Source organism: Bacillus rossius, chromosome 6 (genome assembly GCF_032445375.1).
Source record: "Bacillus rossius redtenbacheri isolate Brsri chromosome 6, Brsri_v3, whole genome shotgun sequence".
NCBI lineage: Eukaryota > Metazoa > Arthropoda > Insecta > Phasmatodea > Bacillidae > Bacillus > Bacillus rossius.
Window position 1 is genome coordinate 13,946,072 of NC_086334.1, and position 26,077 is coordinate 13,972,148.

A 26,077-nucleotide genomic window follows, 5' to 3' on the forward strand; every position below is an offset into this window, starting at 1 on the left:
ATATTTCTACTACCGAAAATCTGAGCAGAACAATGCAGATTTGTTAATTAAAGTTGTTTGGGAATGTGACAGTGCTCAGCCAAGTTTGTACATTTGCAATTGTAAAATAAATATGAGGAGGTTAAATTTTAACTATGTCCATACTACAGACAGCATTTTGTTACTTCTCAGAAAGTTGGAAATAATAGAGTTTTACAAAGGGGTACATATCAAAGAAATAACCAGCATGAACTCACCTCAAGTGTCATTAAAAATATTAAGTAATGCAACAATATGCAATGGAATTTTGTTTAGTCCAAAATGTTGCTTTGTTTCAAATGAAGTTTTCCTACACTGCAAATGCTTCAAAACACGACTAATAAGTAAATCTAAAGTTCCACGAAGATGCTTTCTAACTAGAAATGTGAAGCGTTCGGTACTAAAAGAAAGATCTGCCATTACAATGATAAAACACTTACAAGGAAAAAACAAACAGCTTTCTACTACTGCTTTACAAGAGGCCATAAACAATTTGCCAGAAAAACAGCAAGAAGCTGTAAAACAGTGCTTTCATTCCTGTACGTTGCAGAAAAATTCTTTTAGTATGAAATGGATACTGGAATGTATTCTTATGCGATGTAAGAGCCCTTCTTTGTACAAGCATATTCAAGAACAAAAAATTCTTTTTGTTCCCACAGTACGCACTATCAACACACACATCCGAGGTATAAAGGCAGAATGTGGCATTTCAGATTATATTCTGCAGTGCATTAAATGTAAACTGTAATCCTTGCTTATAAGAAAAGACACTATTGAACATCATGGTGTACTGCCGTTTGACGAAATAAGTTTAACACAACATTTGGATTTAAATTCAGTGTCTGGTACAATCACAGGGTTAGTGGATGTAGGTTCTAATACAACAGACACACAGTTCTCTCAGTATGCTGACCATGGTTTGGTCCTATTCTTTCGGCCATTTATTTGTAACTGGGGCCACGTTGTTGGTCTGTATCTCACCAAAAATGCAGCCCCTGGCAATGTCCTTACAAATTTGGTTCTGGATGCTATTGCGAAACTAGATGCAGCTGGTCTGTTTGTAGACTGCGTAGTGTGTGATGGAGCAACAACAAACCGTTCAATGTGGAAAAAGTTTGGTATTGGCATAAAATATGAGAAGAACGTTTGTAATTCAGTTACCCACCCATGTAGTGACACAGGCGACAGAAAGTTATATTTCATTTCTGATGGTCCACACTTGTTTAAGTGCATAAGAAACAGATGGCTTAAATCACGTGTATTTAAGGTTAGTTTTCAAATGTAAAAAAAAAATTGCTGACATTTCAATATGATTATTTGATTGTTAAAATCTGTTACGGAATTTGTTTCATTTAAGATCGGGATGGAAGCAGCATGCATGAACCACTTGGAACTTCTATTGAAGTATGACAGTAAAGCGGCAGGCCTAAGAATGGCCCCAAATTTAACATATAAACATGTGCAGCCAAAAAATTTCCAGAAAATGAGTGTTACTCTCATGAAGCAGGTAACTAAAAATTGCTGTACAAATTATGTAATTCCATAATGCAGTTATTCATAATAAAATTTCCACACATCAAAATTTAAGCGATAATGGTACTTGTCATTGTTTTCTTTACCGACTAACTACCAGAGGCACTAATGAATTTATGAACACAATTTTCTTTTGCTTCCAAGAGCATTTTTGGGAATGAAATGGGAAATATGGGCTCGGCCAATTTATTCACATCCTGTGCACACAACACATTAAAAATTATTTTGTAAATTAAATATATATACTTGTTTTATTAAATAAGTACACAAAAATAATTTTATAGACAGCTTCTATTCATAAACTGCACTTAACAAAAATAAAGATTTTCCTGTATTGAAACATTAAAAATACTTAATGATTCTTTATTTCTTATGTAGACACTTCTTGGTTTCTTGGAGTATATTGACACGTGGGAATAATCCACCAAATATCAGCCAGAATTGTTTCTTTCACCATCAACAGCCTGTGGAATAAGAGTAATGATAACATCAATCATTGAGTTGTCACATACACTTAATTCTATTGGCTTTCGTTACCTTCTCACATCAAAGGTCAACCAAAACATATTGGAGGTATGTATTATTTAAAAAAAACATTCATTGCTGATTTTTTAAAGCAAATAATAGCTAATTAACTAATCCTTATGTGATGTCTATAGGAAAAGTTCAATATTGCAATTGGAATTTAATTTTTTTGCCTTATAAAATTTTCAATAACTATTTTTGAGACCTCAGAAAAAAATGTTATGAAATGCAGGAAAGTAATCAGTGTTGAAAATGAAAAATAGGGACAAATTTATGGACATATCAATTGTAGCATTCCCTGCCTCTGAGCACCTGGTGACGACAGAGAGGGCAGGAGCAAGAGACACTACATGCCAAGGGACAAATTAATTCTAGTGCAGGCTTAGTAATACAAATACACATATTATTTCACTGATTTTTCCAGCACAATTTGATATATTTAAAAACAATCAGCTAGTAATTTTAAAACGTGATAGTTACAATTGCTTATATTACTTCTCTAAAACATGTGTTTTGACTTCAGTGAAATTCCATTGAAACATAAAAAATACAGCTTTGGTACTTCATTATAAAAGTTCACAATTTTAAAACATATTACATGGATATAGAATTATATGTTTCAATTAAGTGTGGTACTTTGCAATGAGATTTCAATTTAATAAACAAATAATTAAATTGAGGCCATCACTAACAGCATAATAAATAAGTAAATTAAATATAAAAAATCCAACTTAAAACCTTTACACATATCTACATGGTGTATTCTCCACTCTTATGAAGGCAACCATGTGGTTGAAAATTTGAATTATTTTGTTTGTCCCATTTCCATTTTAATAACTAATAGTTCTGCAACATACACATAAAACTAACCTAACCAATCATTCACTCCATTTCACAGTAATTTTAATGTAGCTAACCTAACGTTTCTACATGTTAAAACAGTATACTACAATAACATAATTTTTAAAAAATATGTCAAGAATTTTGATACTGTGAAAATGGTTGGTTAGGTTATATTTAGTAAGCTGCGTTTAAAATACTTAAATAGTGGGTGTAGACAGTTGGTTAGGTTGGTTACATTACCAAAAAAAAAAAATATAGTAAAATCGTTTAGTTAAGAACCGCCCCTTTAAACTACACATCCAATGGCATTGATCTAATTATTTAATTTTTTTAATTGAATATATTTTCCATCCTGCTTCACATAGTGCTTGAAGATTAAGCACAAATGCTGCAAGTAGATGGGTGCACCATACAAGCTCACTACACTCATAGTTTTGAAAACCAAATTTCACAGTGAAGCGATGAAAAGTTGAAAAAACAATTATTTTTCTCTTAAATATCATAGTAAATCACCAACGTTTTGTGTCCGTAAATTTTAAATTCGGACTTACTGTAACTGATAATGGAATATGGTATGTAAATTGTATTAGTGGCATGAATCAAAATTACGTTAAGCTTGGAAAGACTGTCGCATATCCCGAGAAATCAGTCGAATAATAACTAAGTGAAAGGTTGTTTATGTTATGCTTGCTATATTAACAAGTAAATCTGTAATTGAAGTACAAAGCTTACCTGCAGGTAAACTGAAGTAAGGTAAAGTGAGGTCATGACCTCAACTTCACTTTAGTTATTATTCGCCTAATTTCCATTAATCCGAGAATCAACAACGTTCACAAACTAAATAGTATAGATACTGTGATATCACACCGATAAAAACACAAACAAGCACATCTTTTTTCATCCAGACATAACTTACCTCAAATATTTGCTTACCTTCATATGCAGATTGCTCGCGGCGAAACATAAACGCAGTATAGCTTTTATTTACGTACCCAAAAGGCACAAAGTTGTGAAATTTACACGTTCTTAACGGAAGACTTGTTCAATATAATTCTTGCAAACAAAAAGCACATAACTAAATACCATACCGACTATTTTATTTGACTTCAATGCGGTTTTCTCACGTTCACCCTCATGGCAGTGTGTAAAATGTTACCCTTTCGCTACGCCAGCGCACCTAGCGGCAGAATTTTTCCCTGTGCCAAACTCGCCCATAAGAAAACCCGTTTTCTTCCTAACCTGTAGTAGAATTAACCTTAGTACAGGCTTCATTGATTACCCTTGAAAAGTACGCCTGCTTCCACTCCATAGACTATTACCTCCATGACCCAAGCAGATAATTGAAGTTTGCCAATCACTCGTGAAAAAAAAAAAAAAAATATATATATATATATATATATATTTATTGTAAGGATTTATATATTTTATAGTCAGAGAGTTTTTAAATAACTCTAACCTAAAATAACAAAATTTCAGTCAAATTTACAGGAGAACTTATGAGCTTTTGGAACACAGTTTCGACTGACAAAGATACGAGTTTTTATAATTTGTGAATAGAAAAGAGACTTAGTAGAGTTGACTTACGAGGTTTTATCAGCATATGCACTATGAAAAAATAAAAAAAATACACCAAAACACATCCGGAATATAAAACTGGGAAAATCTAACTTACGAGGTTTTAGAAGTAAGCTGACGAATCTTTCATTTTAGTAACGATAGCCGATCTCCGTAGCATAGTCGGATGCACACTGGCTTACTGTGCGAGGGGTTCTGGGTTCGAGTCCCAACCTTTGTATATGGTCCCGGGTATGGTATAATCTACGTAAGGCAATTTGATCGATGATATGGTAATAAAAGGCTTCAAATAAGAAAGAAATGACGCTATGGCCGTTGGCGCACAGCTGTAGGCCACACAACATATAATTAAATAAAGTTACATTAACCTAACATAACCTAATACTTCCGAAAAATAAACTGTTATTTATCACACCGATCTTCAACATTTGCGAAGCTCGACACTGACAGAAGAGAACCTAACATTATCTTACTTGTCTCAATAGGATGTGGTCGTGGCTTTGTTTTTAAACCTTGTGATCTGAAGGTTATTCAAGAATCCATCTGGCAACAAAAAATTGTACTACAAAATTTTTGGCAACCCTGTCCCTCGTGCAAACATGGCGAAGAACCATTTGTTTGTGTTTGGGTAGTGTATGTAACCTCAAACCTTGGTTTGATTGTTCGAGATGTAATATAGTGGCACGTATTTAGATGGATAATTATCAGATAACCCATAATGGATTTTAATTGTGAAGAACGAAGAACGCAACTTAAAAGTTTGCAAGAGTTTATAACCTTAATTCGTTCTCAAGTTTCTTCTGTTGGACAAGAACTTGGGTGGAGTACCGAATACAAGAATGACAGTGTAAATATGAATGTGTAGATAATTTAAAAAAAAAAAAAAAAAATTGTTTTGATTTTGTTTACTGTCTAGAATAGCAACTCTCGGTACAACAAATGTGTAAAAATGGCGCTATTACAACACTATAGTGGTGCAGACATGTCCGAAGACAGGCCTACTTTCAAATGTTTCAGTCCTAGTTTTAGTATTAGTGGTTTTGCTGAAACCAAAGTTTTGAGTATTACAAAAATTAATCCATTACAAATACTGTTTATTAAGGCTGTTTCAAATAGAATTGAACATGGGTGTCATTTTATGTTTTCGTTATCTGGCGGAAATGATTGAGTTGGGGTGGGAAGCATTACAAAGGAGAAGGGTGGAAAGGTTGGACTGTATAAGGGGATGGAGAAGGGTGGCTGGGGGCAGCTGGGAACTAGCGTGCACAGAGGTGGTTACAGGTGATGGTCGGATCACGGGTGAAAGCTCCAGAGGGATTGTAGGCAAACGGAAAGAGGAGGCATTCTTTCCTTGAGAGGATAGGGAGGGGTGGAATGGGCTGGAGGAAGGAATGCTGGGGGTGAGAGATGCAAGGGGTCTGAAGAGACAACCAACAGGGGGGACTCCTTGTCACTGAGTGAAAGCCCAATTGTGTGTGTAACAATTGCCAGTGTAACATATCACTCAGTTAGAGGTGCTTATCTGATACAAAAGGAATTTTTTTTTAGAAATCTGGGTTAATCAAGTCTTTCCCTTGATCCCAGGGTTGAAAAAAAAAACAGGATTAAAAAAAAACTGTTTTTTTTGTTAAACCAGGTTTTTTTCTTCATTAAATTAGTTATTTTGGTTCTCAGCATATTCAAATGAAAGCCATACAACATCCTTCTTTCGGCTACTCATTTGGAACAAAAAAAATTTATAACATCAAAGAACTAAAGTCTAGCAAATCTATACATCTGATTGGGACTTAACCACTTGAAGGGTATTTCGATAAATATCTTACGTCGCGGCTTTTCTGCAAAGTAAAAATAAAATTATGAAAATTTAATTTTCCAACACTAGAGACGTTCCTGTAGCTAAACGCTGAAAACAGCGGTAATAGATTCATTCTAGTTTCTGAGAAATCCCTTTGTTACATCACATTTCAGTATCTGTGCATTGCCGCTGTCTGCAATTAATTGTTTACCTATGCTGGTTTGTATGTTTATTTTGGAGAACTTTGGTCAATGGTTTTGTTTTATAGTAAAAGTAGTTAATATAATGGCATATTGCAGTTGCAGGAAAATTTTATTGTTTATATTTTCTGTTTGTTTGTCCAAATATCATTGAATTAAGAAAGTATTTTTTTTTTTTTTTCATTTAAAGTAGTGCTTTGAATCACACAGGGCCGGATTTAGAGGTCTGGAGGCCTCGGGGCAACAGAGGAGCGGAGGCCCCCTGGCTCCAAATTATTTTCCAAATAAAATGAACAATTTTTTTCAGTCGAGTTTTCCAATAAATAATTTATTGTGAAATCAAGTAGATTATCTTAGTATTTAAAAAATATACATAAATAAAATTAGAGACAAGAATTATATGAAATTAAATTTTAGTGTTAGGTAATGAATATTTCTGTTAATATTTAACAATAATATAATCATTTAGGTATGTACAAAGCACTGCAGGTAAAGGTAAAACAGCGAAAAAATAATATCAAAGGAAAAGATGTTTACTAGTGTTTACTTGTCGGAATTTGAAAGATTTTTTTTCCCGAAGTCTCTATTGTGGGGGTCCTACGTTTGTGGAGGCCCCGGGGCTTTTGCCCCAGTTGCCTTCCCATAAATCTGGCCCTGGAATCACATAGTAAGAAACAATTCAAAGGTTATGTGAGCAATGTAAAAAATAATTAAAAATATTGTGGACGTTTGGTTGGGTTAGTATAGCTACATTAAAAATACTGTAAAATCTTGTTACTTTAGGTTAGTAAGGTTAAAAATACTTAAAAATATTGTGGACAGTTGGTTGGGTTAGTACCTATAGCTATATTAATAATTCTGTAAATCCATGTGAATGGTTGGTTGGATCAGGATAGCTACATCTTAAATTCATAATTCCTAAGCAACTATAAGAAATATTTTAGCCTATAGTATATTTAACGTATCTATACAAACCTAAACACCTGTCCACAGTTTTTGAAATTATTTTTAATGTAGCAAGCCTTACCTAATCAACCATTCATTATATTTAAAGATCTTCAGAACAAACACACAAGCAGACACAGGTAAATAATAAATGGCGGCGGCAGCAGCAATGACCAGATATTGAAATGTGAGCTAAAAAATGGGATTTCTCAGAAACTAGTAGGAATTTATTAACGCTGTTTTCAGGGTAAATACAGGAACGTCTCGTGTTTGAAAATGTTTTTTTAAATTTTATTTTTACTTTGCGGAAAAGCAGCGAAGTAAGATTTTTACCGGTATTTCCCCACAGGAAGAGGATTCTCAATAGAATGGATATTTCCCAGATAAAGAGGATTTACAGTACAACTATTTTGAATGACTTTCATTTAATGAAGTTAATGAAGAAATATATAATTTTTTTTAGAAGCTAATTACAGTAAAACTTTGTTAAACTGTCAATTTCTGCTATCCGTCATCATCTAAAGAAATATATGTATCAACAAACAGACATTTTTAAAACTGCCCACGGATTTATATTACACACTACCATATAAAGCTGTAAGTCTATGCAGGTATTTTTTTTTTTTAAGGATGTTAAAAAAGCTGGTTTGAAACAAAAAAACCAACTTGTTAAAATTTTTGAAACACCTGTTTTTCTTTTCCAACCCTGAGCCTATATAAAGAATGCAAACACATTAAACATGAAGTCAGTGTATGCGAACATTAGGTGTCACTGTCTGCGGTGGTTTGTGGTGATGGACGGTCACGATGCCTGTGCAGGGGCCGGAGCTGGTCGAATGCCCGGAGTCGAGCGAGCACAGGGTCCCGAAGGAGCGGCTTGAAGCTCACGTCGAGCGGTGCCGCTGGAGGAGGGAGGGCTACCACCAGGACGATGTTCCCCTGCCTGCGGGGCCCCCTCACGCGGTGCCTCACGAGAAATGTGTGCAGATTGGTAAGTGGCGCACCGTGATTCAGATCATTATTTTGGACTTAATTGTCGCTTGTCTGTATTAAATCTTGATTTGATCGAGTATCTGGAAGCAATAGATGATGTAAGTGAAACTTCTTTGGGCACGATGGGAGTGAAATTTCAAGGCCGAATTTTAATGCAACGTTTTCGTGAAACGTTGTAGTGAAACGTTTCTGACGCTAAAAGGATGGAAAATAGGTTTGCGGATGGTGCAGAAAACTTTTCGGGCTTCGGTGCCTTGAGCGGGCTCCACGTGGCGCCGTGCAATGCTGCAAGGATAGGTGGGTCGCTGCAGTAAGGTATTCGGGCAGAGGGCAACACAACGGGGTTTGAGCTTATTGTTGTGCACCGCGCCACGATCCATATTCGCAAGACAATGGTGTTCTTTCAAGTTTAATTACTTGTGGAAATCAGTATTGTTGAACAGTGTTACATGAGTATTGTTTTAGCTGGGTTACTAAATATTTTTTTTTGCTGGTATAATGCTTTTCATGCTTCAGTTTTACAGGGTAATTATTTGTCACAAATTATTGAAGTGAAACTTTTTTTGGGTGCTATGAGAGTAAAATTTCAAGGCCAAATTTTAATGCCACATTTTTGTGACACATGTAAAATGTTCCTGACGTGAAGACAGAGAATGGGTATTGTTTCTAATCATTGTGTATAAAATGGCATTTCATTATTTTAAGTAGTTTACTAAAATAATTAACAATTTAATGATTTGGTTAGGTTAAGTAAGTGACATTTAAAATACTGTAGATTTGTGTGATCTGGGTTCACTGGAATGCAAATTCTGTGTCTTACCACTTTGCTTCAAGATGACATGTAAATAAGATTGTAAATCAGATCAGGTTGTCCACATTCTGTAAAATCAGGAGAAAAAAAAACAGGTACATTAAATTTGGTCAGTGAAAGTCAGGAAATGTACTTAAAACCTGGAAAAGTCATGGAAATTCTACAGTGATAGTTATTTTAAAGGGAAAATGTCATGAGTTTAACAGTAATTCATAAAATCCAAAATTGCATTGTCTGGAATTTTCAGTGCTGATGTAAACAGAATATGCAATTATAGTATTTGTGTTTCTTGGTGCAGAATTAGAGCACAGTATCTTTTTCTTCTCATTTTAAAGCGTAGAATTTTCTTTTTAATGATTTTTATGTAGGTAGCTTTTTGAATGGTCTGTTTGTGCTTACATCTCCTCCCATTGAAAGGTGTTTCTCTGTTTCCACTTTCTCAGGCAAAGAAGAGCAGATGGAAATCTTCAGAGAGGCTTTGAATCTTAATCCTTCTCTCAATATAAGTAAGTTCAGAAGCTTTCAGTATGGTTACCTATTAATGAAGATAACATGATCAGATTTGGAGCACATAAAAAGTATGATACTGTTCTAATCAGGGGTAAATAAAAGCCTGAGAAATTTTAAAAAAATCTATCATTTCCACCAACAGGCAAATAGGGTCTGTCCCTCCCCCCCTCCCCATGAAAAATTAAATTCTGCGTACACTCCTGGTTCAAAGTGATAGAAAGTAATTTTCATTTGAGAAACTTTATACATATTTGTCATATTTATTAGCATACATTTTGCCATCAAATTGCATCTAGAACCAGTTAGCTGTAGATGGTTTATTTTAGTTAGATAAAGTGTATGTGTGTTTCAGTTTGAATTATGTTCTTGATGAACTGGAATTTGTTTTGGATAAAAGAACTCAACAAATTTTTACTCTGCATCGTTTGTACTGTTGTATGAACTAAGAGCTTACCTAGTAGGCCTAATTCAAGAACTGTTTGTACAAAAGCTACTTTGTACTGATGGAATGTGTTTTAAATCATGTGTAATATCTTTCACAGAATAATTAGGGTACTGTAGTAGTAAAGAGAAAAAAACAGTATAGACAGGTGTATAGTGTATAATGTTTAGGAATGTGATTGAGGTAAAAATGAGGTTATATTTAAAATACACATTTGCAAATGTTGTTGGAAAATAGTACAGGTTAATACATAAATTTTTAATTTTGAAAAGTGTGCCTGTGAATGTGACTTTGTGTTTTTTGTAATTAAAATAAAGTTTTTATGTTTTCAGCTTGTGTGTGAGTATTCAGATGTACCAGTCATTAATTATATGATATCCTTTTTTTTCATATCCTTTTATAAATGACAGCTGTACTTACTGGAACAGTGTCTAAAATTACCTATATGATACTAGTGTTGTAATGTTGCATGTTACGTAAGCATGTTATCCTTATTCTGTATTTTCTGATATGTGTTTAGCTTTGTGTTACTCCAATGTACCTTATTTGGTCACCTACCAGAAATTATTGTCAAACATAGTTCCTGTTGACAGGAGGATTTAGTTGTGAGAACATGATTACACTACTGTACCTTTCTGTCTTAAAGGATATTTTCTTGAAATTTGAAATGCATACATGTTTCTGTTCAGAAGTTTTAATCAAGTTGCAGTTTAAAGAACTATTCACAATAATATGCAATAAAATAACTTATTTGAAAATATAATTAGCACTAATTTGTTAAGAAAATATTTTATCCTATAAAAGGTTAAACTCTATTGCAATTTATTTTTTGGATGTAATGATTCAATTGTATAATTGCTATTTGGTAATGATTGTATTGCAAATTTTTGAAGTGTAGGTTAGGAACTGTATTTGCTAGAAGTAAGTAGAATAGCAAATTTAATGATTCTACCTTATGGTCCATTTCAATAGGCTTTATCAAGGGAGAGTTTATTGTCTCTAGAAAACTTGTTGCAGTTATACGTGGCGTCTCATAAACCAAGTTAACCATTTATATGTTTTAAATTTTATTTCAAGTATTATTTCAATGTACTTCTAGCATGACTGAGTCTGAATGTATTTTCTTTCTAAATTAATTTATAGTCTACAAGTATTGGAAAGATATTGATGCACTTTCCCCTAGTTGAATTTATGTTTTAATGCTATCCCTGATTGTAAAATTGTGATATTTAATTTATTTACTTAGTGATATTTGATAGTAGTAAACATGTTTTATTCAACTGATGAGTGACAATCTGAGACATCTAATGTATTGCTGTATTAGGAACCAGCAACCATATACTAACTGCTTGCTGGCCACTGTTTTTCAGCTGGGTAAAGCATTGATGTATTACTCACATTCAAATATTGCCGATTGATTAGTGCTTGTAGTAAGCCATTCAAGTAACAAATTAAAATTAGTGCTTAAGGTGTTAATAAATTAAAATATAAAATCAAAATTGTTATTAATTTTTTTTTTCTGCTTAATCAGTATAATCCATAATAAAACTATTTCGAAGACTTCATATAGTTGGTAAGTACATATTACAAGATGATGTATAAAGGTTATAAAGAATTTTGTTGTACAGCGAAGGCTATGGAGGCTATTTTGTTTTCTTTATTTGTAGCATTTTTGTTTATAGAATAAGTTTATGTGAATACTAAACTTAACGAGTTTCAAGGTTAACTTGCTCTGCAGAATATAGCACGACATGGTCAGCAACAACAGAACCAACTTCACTTTGAAGATTCCATACGCCTGTGCCAATTGTCAGTAGTATGTGCAAAGCACTTCTCTAACTGAGATGCCAAGTGAGAGAGTTCTTTGAGCATTAACTTTTCTCATGTCTTCGTGCATCGTGAGCAAGTGTCTTATCACAGAGGTTTCAAGGATGTCTAATTAATGCTGTCATCATTGTATCCTTTATGTATGCTCTTAATTTTTTTTTTTTTTACGAAAAGTGGGCATGATAAATATTAAGAGTGAAATTGAAAATTTTAAAGACTTTCAGTGTATTGTATTGTGGACTAAAGTCAAGATTCAATAATTTGAAAAATATTGCTAATACTTTTTTGTTTCAGTATGAAAACAAAAAAGGTTTCTTTAATATTGCAATTAGAGATGTTAGTATTTTGAAAAAAGTAATTTTGGGAAAATTTTCTGATAGTTTTCTGGAAAGTTTTGACAAAATTAAACATTTTCATAGTTAATCGTTCACAGAAACACAAATAAATTTAATAAACGGTTGTAAACAAACATAATTAAATAACAAAAGAAGTTAGCCATTAGTGGGATCATGCATTTATCACATTTGAAATAACAAAATTTTTAAATGCAAATTATGGAAATTTTTCAGAGAAAAAACAAATTTTAATTTTTTTTTTTTTTAACGAATACTGAGAGATCATGTTCAAAAACTCAGAATAATGAGAAATTGAAAATTAGAAATAATCTGTTATCAATTCAGACGATAAAGTGGGTCCAAAAATTGCATGAAAATATTAAAAAAAAATTTTTAAGTATAACATTTTAAAAACTGTAAAATTCACTCCTTAATTTTTTTTTTTACCTGTACTATAATATAATGGTAATGTATAATGTTCTGTGAGAGCTAGAAACCAAAGAGTTGAATAGTATGTAGATTAAAATATATTTAGAGTGGAGAGTAACACCTAGATCTTTAATGAAAGAAGTGTTGGATATAAATGAATTCACAAGCTTGTAATCAAACCGAATGGGATATAGTTTCCTAGTGTAGGGTATAACTTGTGTTTTATTTTTATTAAGATCAACCAAATTAGAATTACACCAATTAGAGATTTCAGAAATGTCCTGCTAAAGTAGCTGACACTCGTAATTAGTAGTAATCTTTCTATAGATTTTAAGGTTGTCAGCAAATAACAGACGAGAGGAGTAATTGGGAATCTGAGTAACTTCAACAATCAATAAAGATATTAAACAATAAAGGTAATAGAATACCTCCTAGAGGGTGCTTGATATAAATAGGAGTTATGATTGTTTATTGAAACATAAAAGCATTTACCTTTTAAGATAATTAGAGCTAGCCTACATATTTACCATATACACCAAAACTTTCAAGCTTTTTGAAGTAATAATGAGTGGTTCACAGTATCAAATGCCTTGGCAAGATCAAAGTAACAGGCATCAGCTTGACCCCTATTTGTTACTTCAGAATATTTGTTGCTTCAGAATTATTTACTTTAGTAGATAAACTTACGTGAATTATTTTGATCTACATATGTTGGTTAAAAAAAAAAAAGTCTTGTAAAATACGTGGTTATATTTTCCAGAAAATATTCAGAACACAAATTTTCCAGCTCACATCATCTCTAATTGCATTATGATTGGGTGTTTGGACGGCAGCCCATGACATTGTTACAGCAAGGACGGTGTTTGTAGTTTTCAAGAAGCGTGATTCTCGATTTTGGATTGCTTCCCCAGAGTGTGTAGGCTGGTACGATGACCGGCCGGCCCCGCAGACCGGGAGCCGCTGGGTGGCCGACTTCACCCCGGACGAGAGGAGGGTGTTGTACGACCACGCTGTGTCCAGGACCTCTCGGCAAGAGGCCGTCAAGCTGGAGGACCTGACCGTGAGGTGAGCGTTTGCCCTCCACAGCTTTTGTCAGGGGAAGCCTACATCTCACGTACTTTCAGTTCCCTGCAAGAATTTCCGAAGATTTCCGAAGTTTTGCGTTCTGGTACTAACGCCACTTCAGCCCGCTAAATCAGAAGTTTCCAATGAAAACAAGCATGTTGTGACTGACCTAACTTAACCCTTCGATTTTTTTTAATTTCAATTTTTGAGAGAAATCCGAAGTTGCACGAATGTGGTGGGGAACCGAAACTACGTGAGTTGTAGGCTTCCCTTTTATCAGTGTCTTTTGAGAAGGAGAAATTTGACAATGCCTTTTGTCATTCAGAGGAATCAGCCGATTAAATAGGTGACCTAGTTTTGAGTTTACAGTGTATCGTTTGAAGTATTCTTGTTTTTAATTTTGATATTGAGTTATTTTATTTAGACAATCTTTTAACTGTGCTTTTACTAATGATCATACAATGGTGGCTAGGTTAATATTTATGTGAATGTGATTTTTAATATTTCATTTAAGTGTTCTTTTTATGACTATATTTTTTTTACGTAAGTGTTTCATGGTGCATTTAGGATGTTTCGAGAACGTGAGAGAGTGGTTTCTGTAAAAGAAGGAGATAAATATGTGCGACACAGAGGCGCCGAAATGATAGGCGATGATGAGTGTTTGCCAGAATCGTGGGAGAGCTCTCGGTCCGGGAAATCCCAGAATGGTAGTTATAAGAATAATCATTGTAGCCAATAGGAAGGCAGCTTTTCCGGAGAAGTCCCCAGTTCGTACTGTTTGTGTTTTTTCTTTTGTACTGTGCTTTGTCTCATCAGTCGGTGTTTTTGCGTTGGGTAGAAAGTTTGCGCTGTTTTGGCGTCTCGGAAAATATATTATTGTGAGAAGAACAAAAATCTGAATTTATTTCACCTGTTTCATTTGAGAATCATCGTCAATACTTTCGAGTGATAGACAGAACTTCCGCCAACTTTCTGCAACTTAAAATATTTTTTCGAGTGTTTATGTATGTGCAAGGAATAGTTGTCATCTTAGCTGGACACGATTGTGACTTGTTACACCGGGTCACCTCTCTGCATTCTTGTTGTAATCCAAGGCAGCAACGGCCGATACATGACCCCCCAGGGCCAAGCAACCAACTGGCAGTTACTAACTCAATCAGTATATAAACTGAACACAAGCTAATACCTTCCTGTTACATATAAATAATAATAAAAAAAATTACATTGGCAGGCTTCTGCGAATCATATTATTTTTATTTGAATCTAATATAAAATTTTAAGAATATTGAATATTTTTTTTTGGATAAAATTTAAACATACAAGTAATTTTTTTGGACACTTTATAGGTTTATGTGGAACCACAATATAGTGGTGAAAAATGCAAGAATAAAATAAATTCTAGCAATTAATTTTCTTAAATTAGTAAAATTTAAAGTTTTGATATTGCTTTGTTGATACAACTGATTATACTTGTAAAAAAAATATGTATTTTCTATAATACATATTTATTATCAAAGATGTATGTGCTGAGATGCAGAAAGACAAAGCTAAACTTCTCAATCTCTTTTGGTTCATACCTGTTACATTTTTTTCATTTAGTTTTTTGTGATTGAATTGTACTTAGGGTATTTGTTGTTAATGAATAATAAAAAAAATACAGACCCCCTACACAGACACTTTTTATCACCCAGGCTGAACATGCTGTGGTGTACATGGATGGACTCGATTGTGTGTGCAGTCATTATGAGCCATCCAGTATCACCATGTGACTTAGTGGCCTTGAAGGACGTTCCTCTCAGTCTTTCACAAACCGTGATGGCATAGAATTATAGATATCAAAAAGAACTCATAATTCACAAATTGGCCTGATAGATTATTTATGTATTTTTAATTTGGCCCTCGCAATTAAAATGTTGGCCACCCCTGAAGTAGGGTGTTAATGCCGAGAGGCATCACTCCTGATTACTATAAGGTGTGAGTACCAGCCAGGAAGTTGTATTTCACCTCCATCTTTAGAATGGGTCCTTGCAAGCTGTTAGAGCTCTTGGTTTATCAGTATTAGTCCAGGTAATAGCTCTTTATGTTTGGTGCATGTAACATTACTTTTAATGTATGTACATATAACTGTTACCTATTAAGTGAGAAATTGAGTACATCTGGGATTAGATAAGGTAAATCTGATGTTTGGTCTATATTTAGCAAGTTTCACCCTTATGCACATTACTAACTGAACAATTGCAACCTTACTCATTCTTATGTAGTCAAGACATTCTCGTTTACTGACTGGTGATCATTTTCTCATCTCCGTCAGAGTAAAGTTTGCTAATAAACCCAGCAATTTGTCAGTATTAGATGAAGGCTTTTCGTAACTATGTACTTGTTTGGCATTTTAGAAAAATACAGACTGTGATAAAATGTATGGAAATTAAATTCCGTTTATCCTTTGTATATGTATTCCAGTTCACAAAGTTTTTCTGTTAAACTTTTGTTAAAATGAAAACTGTTTACTGTTTAATTTTTGTTTGAAACATACTTTTCAATTTTGAGTAGTATTTTGTTTTCGATGAATGTAAATTTTTATCCATAATATTGTAACTATTTATTTTGTAGCTTTCAGAAGGAGGAGAAGCCCAAGCCAAAATCATTGCTGGAGCAGTTGGCAGAAGAGAGAGATGCAAAACGTCGACGGGTCAGCCAGAGAAGCAAGAAGGTTCACACAAACCGTAAAAGTCAGACTGAGGTAATGTACACCATCTCATTCCATATTCATGGCTAGCTTTTGACTGCTTGTTGGTCTTTTTCATTTCCCTGAAATTAAATTCTCATTTAATCATTCTCTTTTTCATGTTTCTCATCTTTCTACATTCATAATTTCTTCCTTTAGTTGTTTGGGTTGCTGTTTTTCAATCCAACTTGGTTCCTTTTAATACACTTTTTGTTTATATTTTATTGTTTGTACCTGTGTTTGTTGTGTAATGTAATAGGGTAGTATTCAGTGAAAAGAATGAAACTAGCATGGTGAACTCAATTGTTATTCTAAGTAAACAATTTCTAACTATTTTATTTGTAATGATAGGTCACTTCCATTTACATTATTTTACTTATACAGATTCCAATTTGATTTATTTACTTATGATTCTTGTATCAATTCTCATTTATCAAAAGTGTGTTCTGATTAACCACACATAATAATATATTTCAGACAACAGTAAATGACATTTAATTATTTATGTACTCATGTGAGAACAATGATTTTTTGTGGTTGGAAAACATATTGAAGAATATACAATACTGTTATCACTGTACTTTTTCTTAATTTTTTATTTATATTCAGCATAATATGAGATTTTTAATTGAATTTGAGGTTCACATAAATTTACTCAAGGCAGTTATTAATTTGAGGCTAATTATTGTTTAAAATACAGTGTAGTCTCACTAATCCAAAACCCGCTAATTCTAAAATCCGGTTAATACGAACGAGTTTAGGGTCTAATTTAACATAAAAACTTGAATTGTTTCGTATTTTAAAAATTATTAATGATATTTTGACCCAATTATCACCATGTTTAGTGATTTCATGCTTTTAAAAGTGTTTTAAACTATGTTACATGATAACTTAATGCTTATAGAAATTTATATTACTGCATGCTCTTATATTAAAGCAGTTTTTCGGTTCAATCTGAAAATTTGTAATCCAAAAATATGGTAATCTGAACAAGGTCTCTGCCCCAATTTTTTTTGGATATGCGGGATTCTACTGTAATTTATTTTTCACTTGGTTTTAAACGTAGGTTATTTTGCATGCCTGGTTGTGTAGTGCTCAAGCCTATATTCTTGAAAGTCTACTTATGTTCAAAGTCATCTTGCATTAATGTCATCTTATTATATTCACAAGTGTCTTCTTATATTTCAGTATGCCCAGTATTCACGGATGTCGTACATTCTAGGTCTACGTAAATTCTAGAGTTGCTCAATTCTAGTCAAGTTTTTAGTGTTCTTCTCATCTATATTGAAGCTCTATAAAATTAAGTTTTAGAGGGAAGCAATAAAACACTAGCACGACTTCATTAATAATAGCAAGTAATCTCATAATTATATGAATTTAGTAGGTTTTATTATTTTGATAATTTTTTACTTAGCAGTCAGTACAAAATATGATTTTTAGATGGTGTAATCCTTAAACAAACTTTGTGAGTTTGTTGCACTTTAAACGCTATAGTTTTATCTGAGCACACAATTTTTATTGATTCAAAATTGACTACTATGAATCTGTGTTGATTTGACATGGACATTATCTTTTAACTCTTTACCTTGGTTAAAATTGATCTTACTATTTGTGTAGTTTACAAGATTTTGTTTGTTCGGTATACAGTCAAGGGAACAGTACTAACTCAATTGTTTATTTGTTTTAGATTTTACGTGAAGTTATTTTGAACCAGATGGAGGTACTTGTGGAGTGGCAGAAACAAGTGTCAGAAGCGAACGGTGAGGAGAACACACATGAGCAAGACAAGGTGCCCCACGACAGACAAAGCAGCGACCCAAAATGTCCAGAAGAAGAGAGCAATGTGGTTGGCAAGGACAGGTATGAAGAAGAGCCAGGTACTGGGACAAGTGAAAGTTCCAGGCAGACTCTACTTCTTAATTACAGAGACGATAGTCCATGGCGAATGCTAGAGCGAGAAGGAAGGAATCCCTACATCAGAGAGAATTGGGAAGCAGTGTATCAGAAACATAATAGAACTCGCTCAGAAGCAGCAACTTCAGATAACAACCACCATAAGGGTGGGAGTACTAAACATGGCAGGCATAGTTACAAGCATGACGTTGAAGGCGTTAGAAAATATGAGAACAGAGAAAAAATTAACAGGTACTCTGATCGTAGGCGCGATCGGAGACATGATGAAGATTTTCGTGCTGAAGAGAAGAATCACAGCAAAAAGTATTACCAAGCTTCTTACAATCACGAAAGACATGGTGAGTGTTCAGAGGAGTACTCGAAACGCCACTCTTACAGTGATTCGAGACGAGAATATTTTAAGAGTGCTGGCGTTGCGCAACACAGGCGGTGTTACGATAGTGAGGACAGTGATGTCAGTGAACGTTCTCATTATTCCAAAGCAGTTCACGAACATAGTGAACAGTTCATCAAGTCAGAGCCTATGTCCCCAGTCAGTACTGAAGAAGTGCGTACACATTACAGCAAAGTATCTTATAAAGTTCGTGATGAGAGTCATGCACATAAACATAGACGTGTAAAAGGTAGTGATATCCATGAATCCAGTTCACAGCATTCTTACAGTAGTTACAAAAAACACAGGAGAGATATTACAGAACACAAGCATGATCATCACAGATATTCAAACAGTGCTGATGACAGTACTGAAACTGAAAAGCTGCCCCTTGACAGGTCCATATCTCGCAGTAAACACAAGAAGAAGAAAAAGAAGAAACACAAAAAACGAGGGAGGAGTTCAAGTTGCGACAGCTAGTGTTCTGCAGTGCTTTTTTTTCTTGTTGACAAACTTTTTTTTGTTTTGTATCTGTTTTCAGTGTTTTAAGTGAGGGTGAAGATGTTCACCAAGTATTAAAATACAGAATGTTGCTTCATTACTTTAATAGTAATAAAAATATTAACTAAAATCAAAATTAATTTTTTAAATGCTGGCTTTTTGAAGTCTGAAGATTGAAACAATGCTTTACACATTTTTTCCACACTTTCTGTTAAGTAATAGGCCAATAATTGTTGTTCAGTATATTTAATAAGAAAATTTGTTATTGCATTAATATTAAAAGTACTCAACATAGAAGTATATTTAGACTATATTGCCTTTTTCAGTAGGGGCCCTGGTGGTTAAATAGTCAAATAAATTGTTTCCCACCACAGTAATTTGGGTTTGATCCCTGATAGGATCAAACCCAGATTTATTGCAAAATTGGGAAATTTGACAGACGTAAGAGTGAGCCATTGGGTTTTTCGTCTGGATGATTCTTATTTTAGCGCCCATTGATTTAACCTCTTCCGATATCAATACCCCTCTGTGTCTCTAACAACCCATTTGGTGATGTTCCTTGAATGAGATAAGGCCTCAATTTTTTTGGTTGTAATTTCAAATGTTAGTTATTTATCCTTATTTCGGGCATCAAAAGGCTTAACTAGGCCAATCTCTTCTATTAGACAGAACGCAATATTTACAGGGTGAGCACTAATAATCTGTACAAATTAAAAAAATCATAAAAACTAAACGGTGTGGCAAATCAAGTTGCAGTAACTCAATATGCGCTCCTGGAGTCTGCACGGTTTCATTTGTGCAAATGTTTGTGCTAGATATTCAATGCCATTTGGGGCATCTGCAGTTTATGACTCACTCACCTAGTTGATTAATGTGGGCTAAGCAAAAATGATGCTCGAACGCGGTCCACATTCTTCATCGGGCACAGAGGGTGACCACGAGTTTTGCCTTTGCAAATGCATCCTCTGCCTTCTCACGTCTTGTACCAGGCATAACTGGATGACCGACCGGCTTGGTGGTTACGTGCTAAAATGTGTGTAAAATTTACGTTGCACAACAGTTACTGACTCCGTTTTTGCTAACTGAAGCACGCACCAATTCTTCTGCTGTGTAGTATGAGCCATAATAAGAACTAGTTGCTTATAGCACAGGCAATCTGTAATTAACGAATCTATAGTTCGGAGCCACCAGAAGAAAAAGCTGAAATTTTTAATGGAAACAATTACAAGTGTCATTACTGAATGAGTATTAACATCAGTAAGTGCCCAAAGCTAGTTCCAATGCCTGTCAACCATATGTATTTGTAAAACCGAAGGTGGCATGTCTAAACTCCCGTATTTCACGTATATTCATTAACTGTTTTGGGTTTATCTTCATGTGATTGATTTTGAGAGTTATGGCATCCTCTTTTCAATTATTGTTCTTTGTGCTCAACCTGTGGAATTAAAATTTGTTCTTGTGCACAAAATGGTAGCCATCAGCAGCAAACCATTGCAACTTGTAGAATTTGCTCTTATATGTAGTAAGGTGGTGACGAGGCTGATGTATCAAGTACGTATTATTTATTTAAAAAATTAGTTTTGAACACATAAAATGCTATGATGTGTTATGTTGTAAATTTAAAAGTAAAAACATGGTGTTCAGTTTCCAGTGACTATATCTAGACAGTAAACACCATTTTTTTTTAGTTACAAAATTTTGAAATGGTAGTTAATTTAGTGTTGTCTGATTTTGTTTACTTACTACCATAACATTTGCTAGTAAAGTTATGAATTTGAATGTCAGTTTCTGAAAGTTGATCTCATGAACTTTTTTTGTTACATCGTAGGCCATCTAGAAAAATAAATTACGTAATGTGAATTAAAATTGGTGCAAACAATTTCTATTCAACCTATAATAAGCAACATTAAATACGTGTATCTACCATTGTCACATGACATTTACATTAAAAAAAATTGTTTGGGTGATTTATAAAACTTTTTTAATCATAAGGAAGACATAATTAAAAATTAACCACTTATAAAATAAAAGTTGCATTTTTCTCTAAAAAAAAAATATGTATGTACATAGGTATGCTATTGTAAAATTTTATTTAAAGACTATGTTGAAGTTAAAAACTTAAAAACATATCAATTATAAAATGAGAATCTGTTAATTTTGATGTTTCATGTGGTATCACTGTAAGGAAAAATCTTGAGGAACCTATTGTGACTGAATCATGGGAGGATTGGTTTGAAAAAAAGTGTATTTCTAATTGCTACTCGTACACAAAATGTACATGAAGCCATTTAATTGATACTCGATTTTGAGGTTGGAAAGAAGAGGCAGATAAGTGGAAATGTCGTACGTTTTTACTGAGCTGGAAATAGCAGTGGATTACGACGATATTCACCGGTGGGTGGAATGGGCGGAACCCATAATGAGGCAGCCGGCAAGCGAGTGTGCAGTGTGTTGTTCCTTCCCACGTGACTGGACCTGGCTGCAGTATGTTCAGCCGTGTTTCCTGGCGCGTCACCCAACCATGCACCCCAGCACGGAGTCTGCACTCCATGTCCTTTGAGTCTTCAGATCACTCTCACCATGGCTATCCATGTTCGGTTCCCGGCAGGGTAAAACTTAAGTTTGTCACAGCAGACATTACCATGATCCAGTGGGATTTTTCTCAGGTCTCGATTCCCTTACCCGTTGATTCCGTCAAATGCTCCATTCATTTCTCACTACTCGTAGATAAATTTACAATCAAGTTTTTTTTTTTGTTTTTCAATAAACTAAAATTGCCGCAGAGTGTACTGAAACAATTGATAAAGCAGACCACAGTTGTTAACTTCTTATTTGGGTAGTAAGGGACAATTCCCAACAGTTTATGGAAATAATGAGACTTCTGGGTATGCAGGGGTCATTACTCATCTGTGAAGTGGAAAAAAATTAAATGTGTGCCGTGTAGTGTTAATTCATTCAGAAATGAAAATATTCCAGAAATCCCAGCTAAGAACATTTTTAAGGTCCTTAGATATGTAGAAATTTTATTAAAAAGGTAAATGATTTAAACTTATGCAGAAAATTTTCTTAATGGGGATTTCCTTAAGAGGGCTGTACTGTTGTACTATATTTACATTTGTAACATGCCCTTCAACAGCTAGAGAACTTGTTTGGTGGGCACGACATAAAAAAAACAAAAAACAAAACAGAAACAACAATTACATAAAGAAAACAAAAAAAAAAACACTTATACACTAACAAAGACATTGACATATACAAGACATTACATACAAAACAAAGAGGAATAGTATGTACGTAATATACAGTATATTAATATTTGAACATGTAGACACTGATTGCAGAAATAAAGTAAATGCAATTTATGTAATTTGCACTCAAGCCAAATTTTGATAATTTAAGTAGAATGGCTACTTCAGAGTACTTTGCAGTGTGGGAAACAATTACGTCAGTACTACATTTTCTGCAAACAGAATCAAATATAACAAAGGAAATTATTAGTTCTTGATGTATGTATTTGCATTTAATTGCTGTAGATAGTTATATTATTAATGCGGACTTAGTGTTTACGAAGATGACTGAAGAGTCAACGACACGAATTTATCTGTTTTATATAAAAATAGATTATTAAATAAGTACAAAAATATTATAGTTAACATGATCATAGTTAAAAACTCTTAAGTGCTAGGGGAGCATCACAGACATTGATTACATTACTAATGTTTCCTGTGTGAACCATGGCTTAATCTGTATGGTGCACTAACAGTTTGGAACTTGTGGCACCGGTGTTACAATAGCGACCATGATTGTACGAATCCTCTTGGATTCATCGTCGGGCTGTGGCATCTTCCTGGGCGGCTCCTTGCTGCCGCTCACTGTCCAGTCCACGACGAGGATGAAGCCGAATACCTCGCTCCTGGGCACGTTCCTTGTATTTTATCATTTTTGACACCCGCTGAGGGTCATTGCTGCCGTAGCTATTTACCTGGCGGCAGTTAGACAGGGGGCTCCGAGCATTGCCCAAGGACTTGCAGACCATGCATCGCCTTTTGTAGCCTGTGTGTCACAACCAAATACTTTCCACGCATCGGTTAAATTAAGAACTGCTGTATTTTGTAGCTAGTAAAAAAAAACCTGATCTACCTGATCATAATGCTATAATTTCTACCAGAACTGTGGAAACTAAAAATTGGAGGTGGCATTATAATTGCAAACTTGTATTTTGCCACTATGGAACTGCTCAGTTGGAAAACTACAAAGCTTTGTCTGTTATATATGTCACTTAATGCCACTCCAGATAGCTGTTTATTACCGCCTCCTCCTGAACCTCCACTTATTTGAAAAACTATACATGCTCTCCCTATAAACTGCATCACTTATGCACAGGCGTAACAGATGATGCAAGATGGAGAGGTTATTTTTCCATCTCTTCATTGTGGCTGCTGGTGAAGGCATTCCTGTACCTCTCCTTTTTAAACCTCCCTGACAACCACTGCATATCAACACATTATTTGCTGCTTGAACTACAGTCATAAATAAATAAATAAAAAAATAAAAAAAAATAAAAAAATTCTAACTGCAGCTTGGTGTTTCAGAAGAGACCATGTAAATCACTATACTGATGAAAGTGGCACCAGAAAGCTTCTAGTAAATATGGAATAAACACAATCATTTAATTAATTTTCAAGTTCTATGTACTTTAATTGCTATTTCCAATCTGTAGTCTTTTTTTATAAAATCATAATCAAAAAGTTTGGGGTCGCATTGTATTCAGAGTGGCATTATTTTTGGGTAAATAAGGTATTTATTTGCTGGTTGCATCATCAAGCGAAGTAAAAACACATAAAGACTGCGGCAATAACTAATAGGTCCATAGTTGCTGTCAGCCATAGTTCGGAGTTTCCCCCCCCCCCCCCCCCCCCCCTTTTAATGTGTATCCCTTGCTTTACAACAGTTCGGTGTTTGTTTATACTGGGGATGATACTGCTTTATTATCTGTGTGTTTATAAGCAATGGATATCAACATTGTGAAAGGTTGTTGAAGGTTTATGTGGAGAAGAAAGGAAGTGTGTTGGCAGTTGGAGGAATGAGGAGGTGAGAGTGGAAGAGGTTGAGGATAGAAGGTTCAGAAATGTTTGAGAGGCACCATTTGAACTATCCAGCTTGACCATTTGCACTGGTTACATCAAAACAGATAAAAATCTATACTCATTGGGCAAATAACTGTTTTGTTTTATTTTTAAATGGAAATGGTAAATTAAATAGTATTGTAGCATGAAGGGAACATTTTTTTTTTTTTTTAAATCACACATAAGTTTTATGAAATGTGTACACATGGTATGCCAAATTATATGTCTCCGATCACTGAAAAAGCCCAATGTCACTGTGATATTTAGAACTTTTTAATGTCTGTAGAACAGTTCAGATTATATGGCTTTTTTTTTTTTAAGTTAATGCAACTGTCAGAAAATTATTAGTACAGTATTTATTTGCTATAATTACGGCAGATTTAAATTTTAAGGAAATCTATTATATAAAGAATGCAGTGAATGTTAGTAGTTTGACTCCAAAATCCAGTGATTGTGAAATATGTAATAATTTGTACTAAATTGCTAGTAGCATATATTACATATATTAGTTCATTTAAGGGGGTGCCTTCCATTTCAGGTCATGATTTTATATTTATATTAATCACTGATCAACCTTTAGAGTTTTTCCATTGTTTAACTTTCACGAAATGAAAAATATATACAGCGCATACTTTTTGCATAATTAGCTGTCAAATTTACATTTTTAACGTTTTTGGGTTATACAAATAAGGAGAATTTAATTTATTGCAAAACTGAAACTTTTTAGGTTTAACTGCAATGCCACTGGCTACTTCATGATATGGTTTGCATTTCTATCACAAAAACTCATTTCATGTTTCTTCGCTGTCAAAATCGTAACAAATTTGAGAATTTTGAAATGCCAGGTAAAATTAATTAATATTTTTTTTAAAGATATTCAAATCATTTCTTGAAGTAGCCAGTGGTATTAAAGTTAAACCTAAAAAGTTTCAGTTCTGCAATAAATTAAATTCTCCTTATTTGTACAACCCAAAAATGTTAAAAATGTAACTTTGGCAGCTAATTATCTGTATATATTTTTCATTTCGTGAAAGTTAAACAATTGAAAAAGTCTACAAGTTTATCTGTAATTACTGTAAGTATAAAATCTTGACCTGAAATAAGAGGCACCCCCTTAATCACTTGGGAACTGTAATGACTTTCTAAACTAGGCAGACAAGGTATTTGACTTTTGTGAGGCAAAATGAAAATGATAGCATTGTCTTTAACTGGATTTTCAGCTTTCACTAAGTATTTATCATCATTGTAGATATTACCTGTTATTACTATCGACCGCCTGTACATGATTCATTATGAAGGATAAAGGCTTGACAGTTTTCCAGAAATAATTTGCACATGGCGGGGAGTCAGTCAACATGAAGCTTTCGTTCATTCTATGTATTTGGTTTTTTTCGAGTTATGCGGCAGGTAACGAGCCTCGTGTTGAACTTCAGCATCCACTCTTCGAAGGTAACATTCAGAACTTATTGTGAGTTCTAAATGTGTTTTAAAAAAGTAAATTGCTTCTTTACTGAAGATTTTTCATTCCAGATATATATATTTTTTGTAGTTATAATATAAAAAAAAAAGTGAGTGAGTTTCATTACAACCTT

The 26,077-nt window shown here is 34.0% G+C and overlaps 1 protein-coding gene across 1 annotated transcript; it reads left to right on the plus strand.

Annotated features, from left to right (window-relative positions):
* Positions 1-4,849: 4,849 nt before the first annotated feature.
* On the plus strand, positions 4,850-19,495 carry LOC134532666 (G patch domain-containing protein 8-like). The gene is made up of 6 exons (XM_063369348.1): positions 4,850-5,341; positions 8,254-8,425; positions 9,682-9,744; positions 13,693-13,846; positions 16,457-16,586; positions 18,259-19,495. Exons 1-6 carry the CDS (start codon positions 5,213-5,215, stop codon positions 19,336-19,338), a joined length of 1,728 nt encoding a protein of 575 aa, XP_063225418.1. The 5' UTR covers positions 4,850-5,212; the 3' UTR covers positions 19,339-19,495.
* The last annotated feature ends 6,582 nt before the right edge of the window (positions 19,496-26,077 follow it).

Bases quoted from the DNA above. Each gene is read 5' to 3' on its own strand.
- LOC134532666 (XM_063369348.1), top strand. From the start codon at position 5,213: ATGGATTTTAATTGTGAAGAACGAAGAACGCAACTTAAAAGTTTGCAA. The intron at 5,342-8,253 runs GTAAATATGAAT...ATGCCTGTGCAG, and splicing joins CCGAATACAAGAATGACAGT to GGGCCGGAGCTGGTCGAATG. The intron at 16,587-18,258 runs GTAATGTACACC...TATTTGTTTTAG, and splicing joins ACCGTAAAAGTCAGACTGAG to ATTTTACGTGAAGTTATTTT.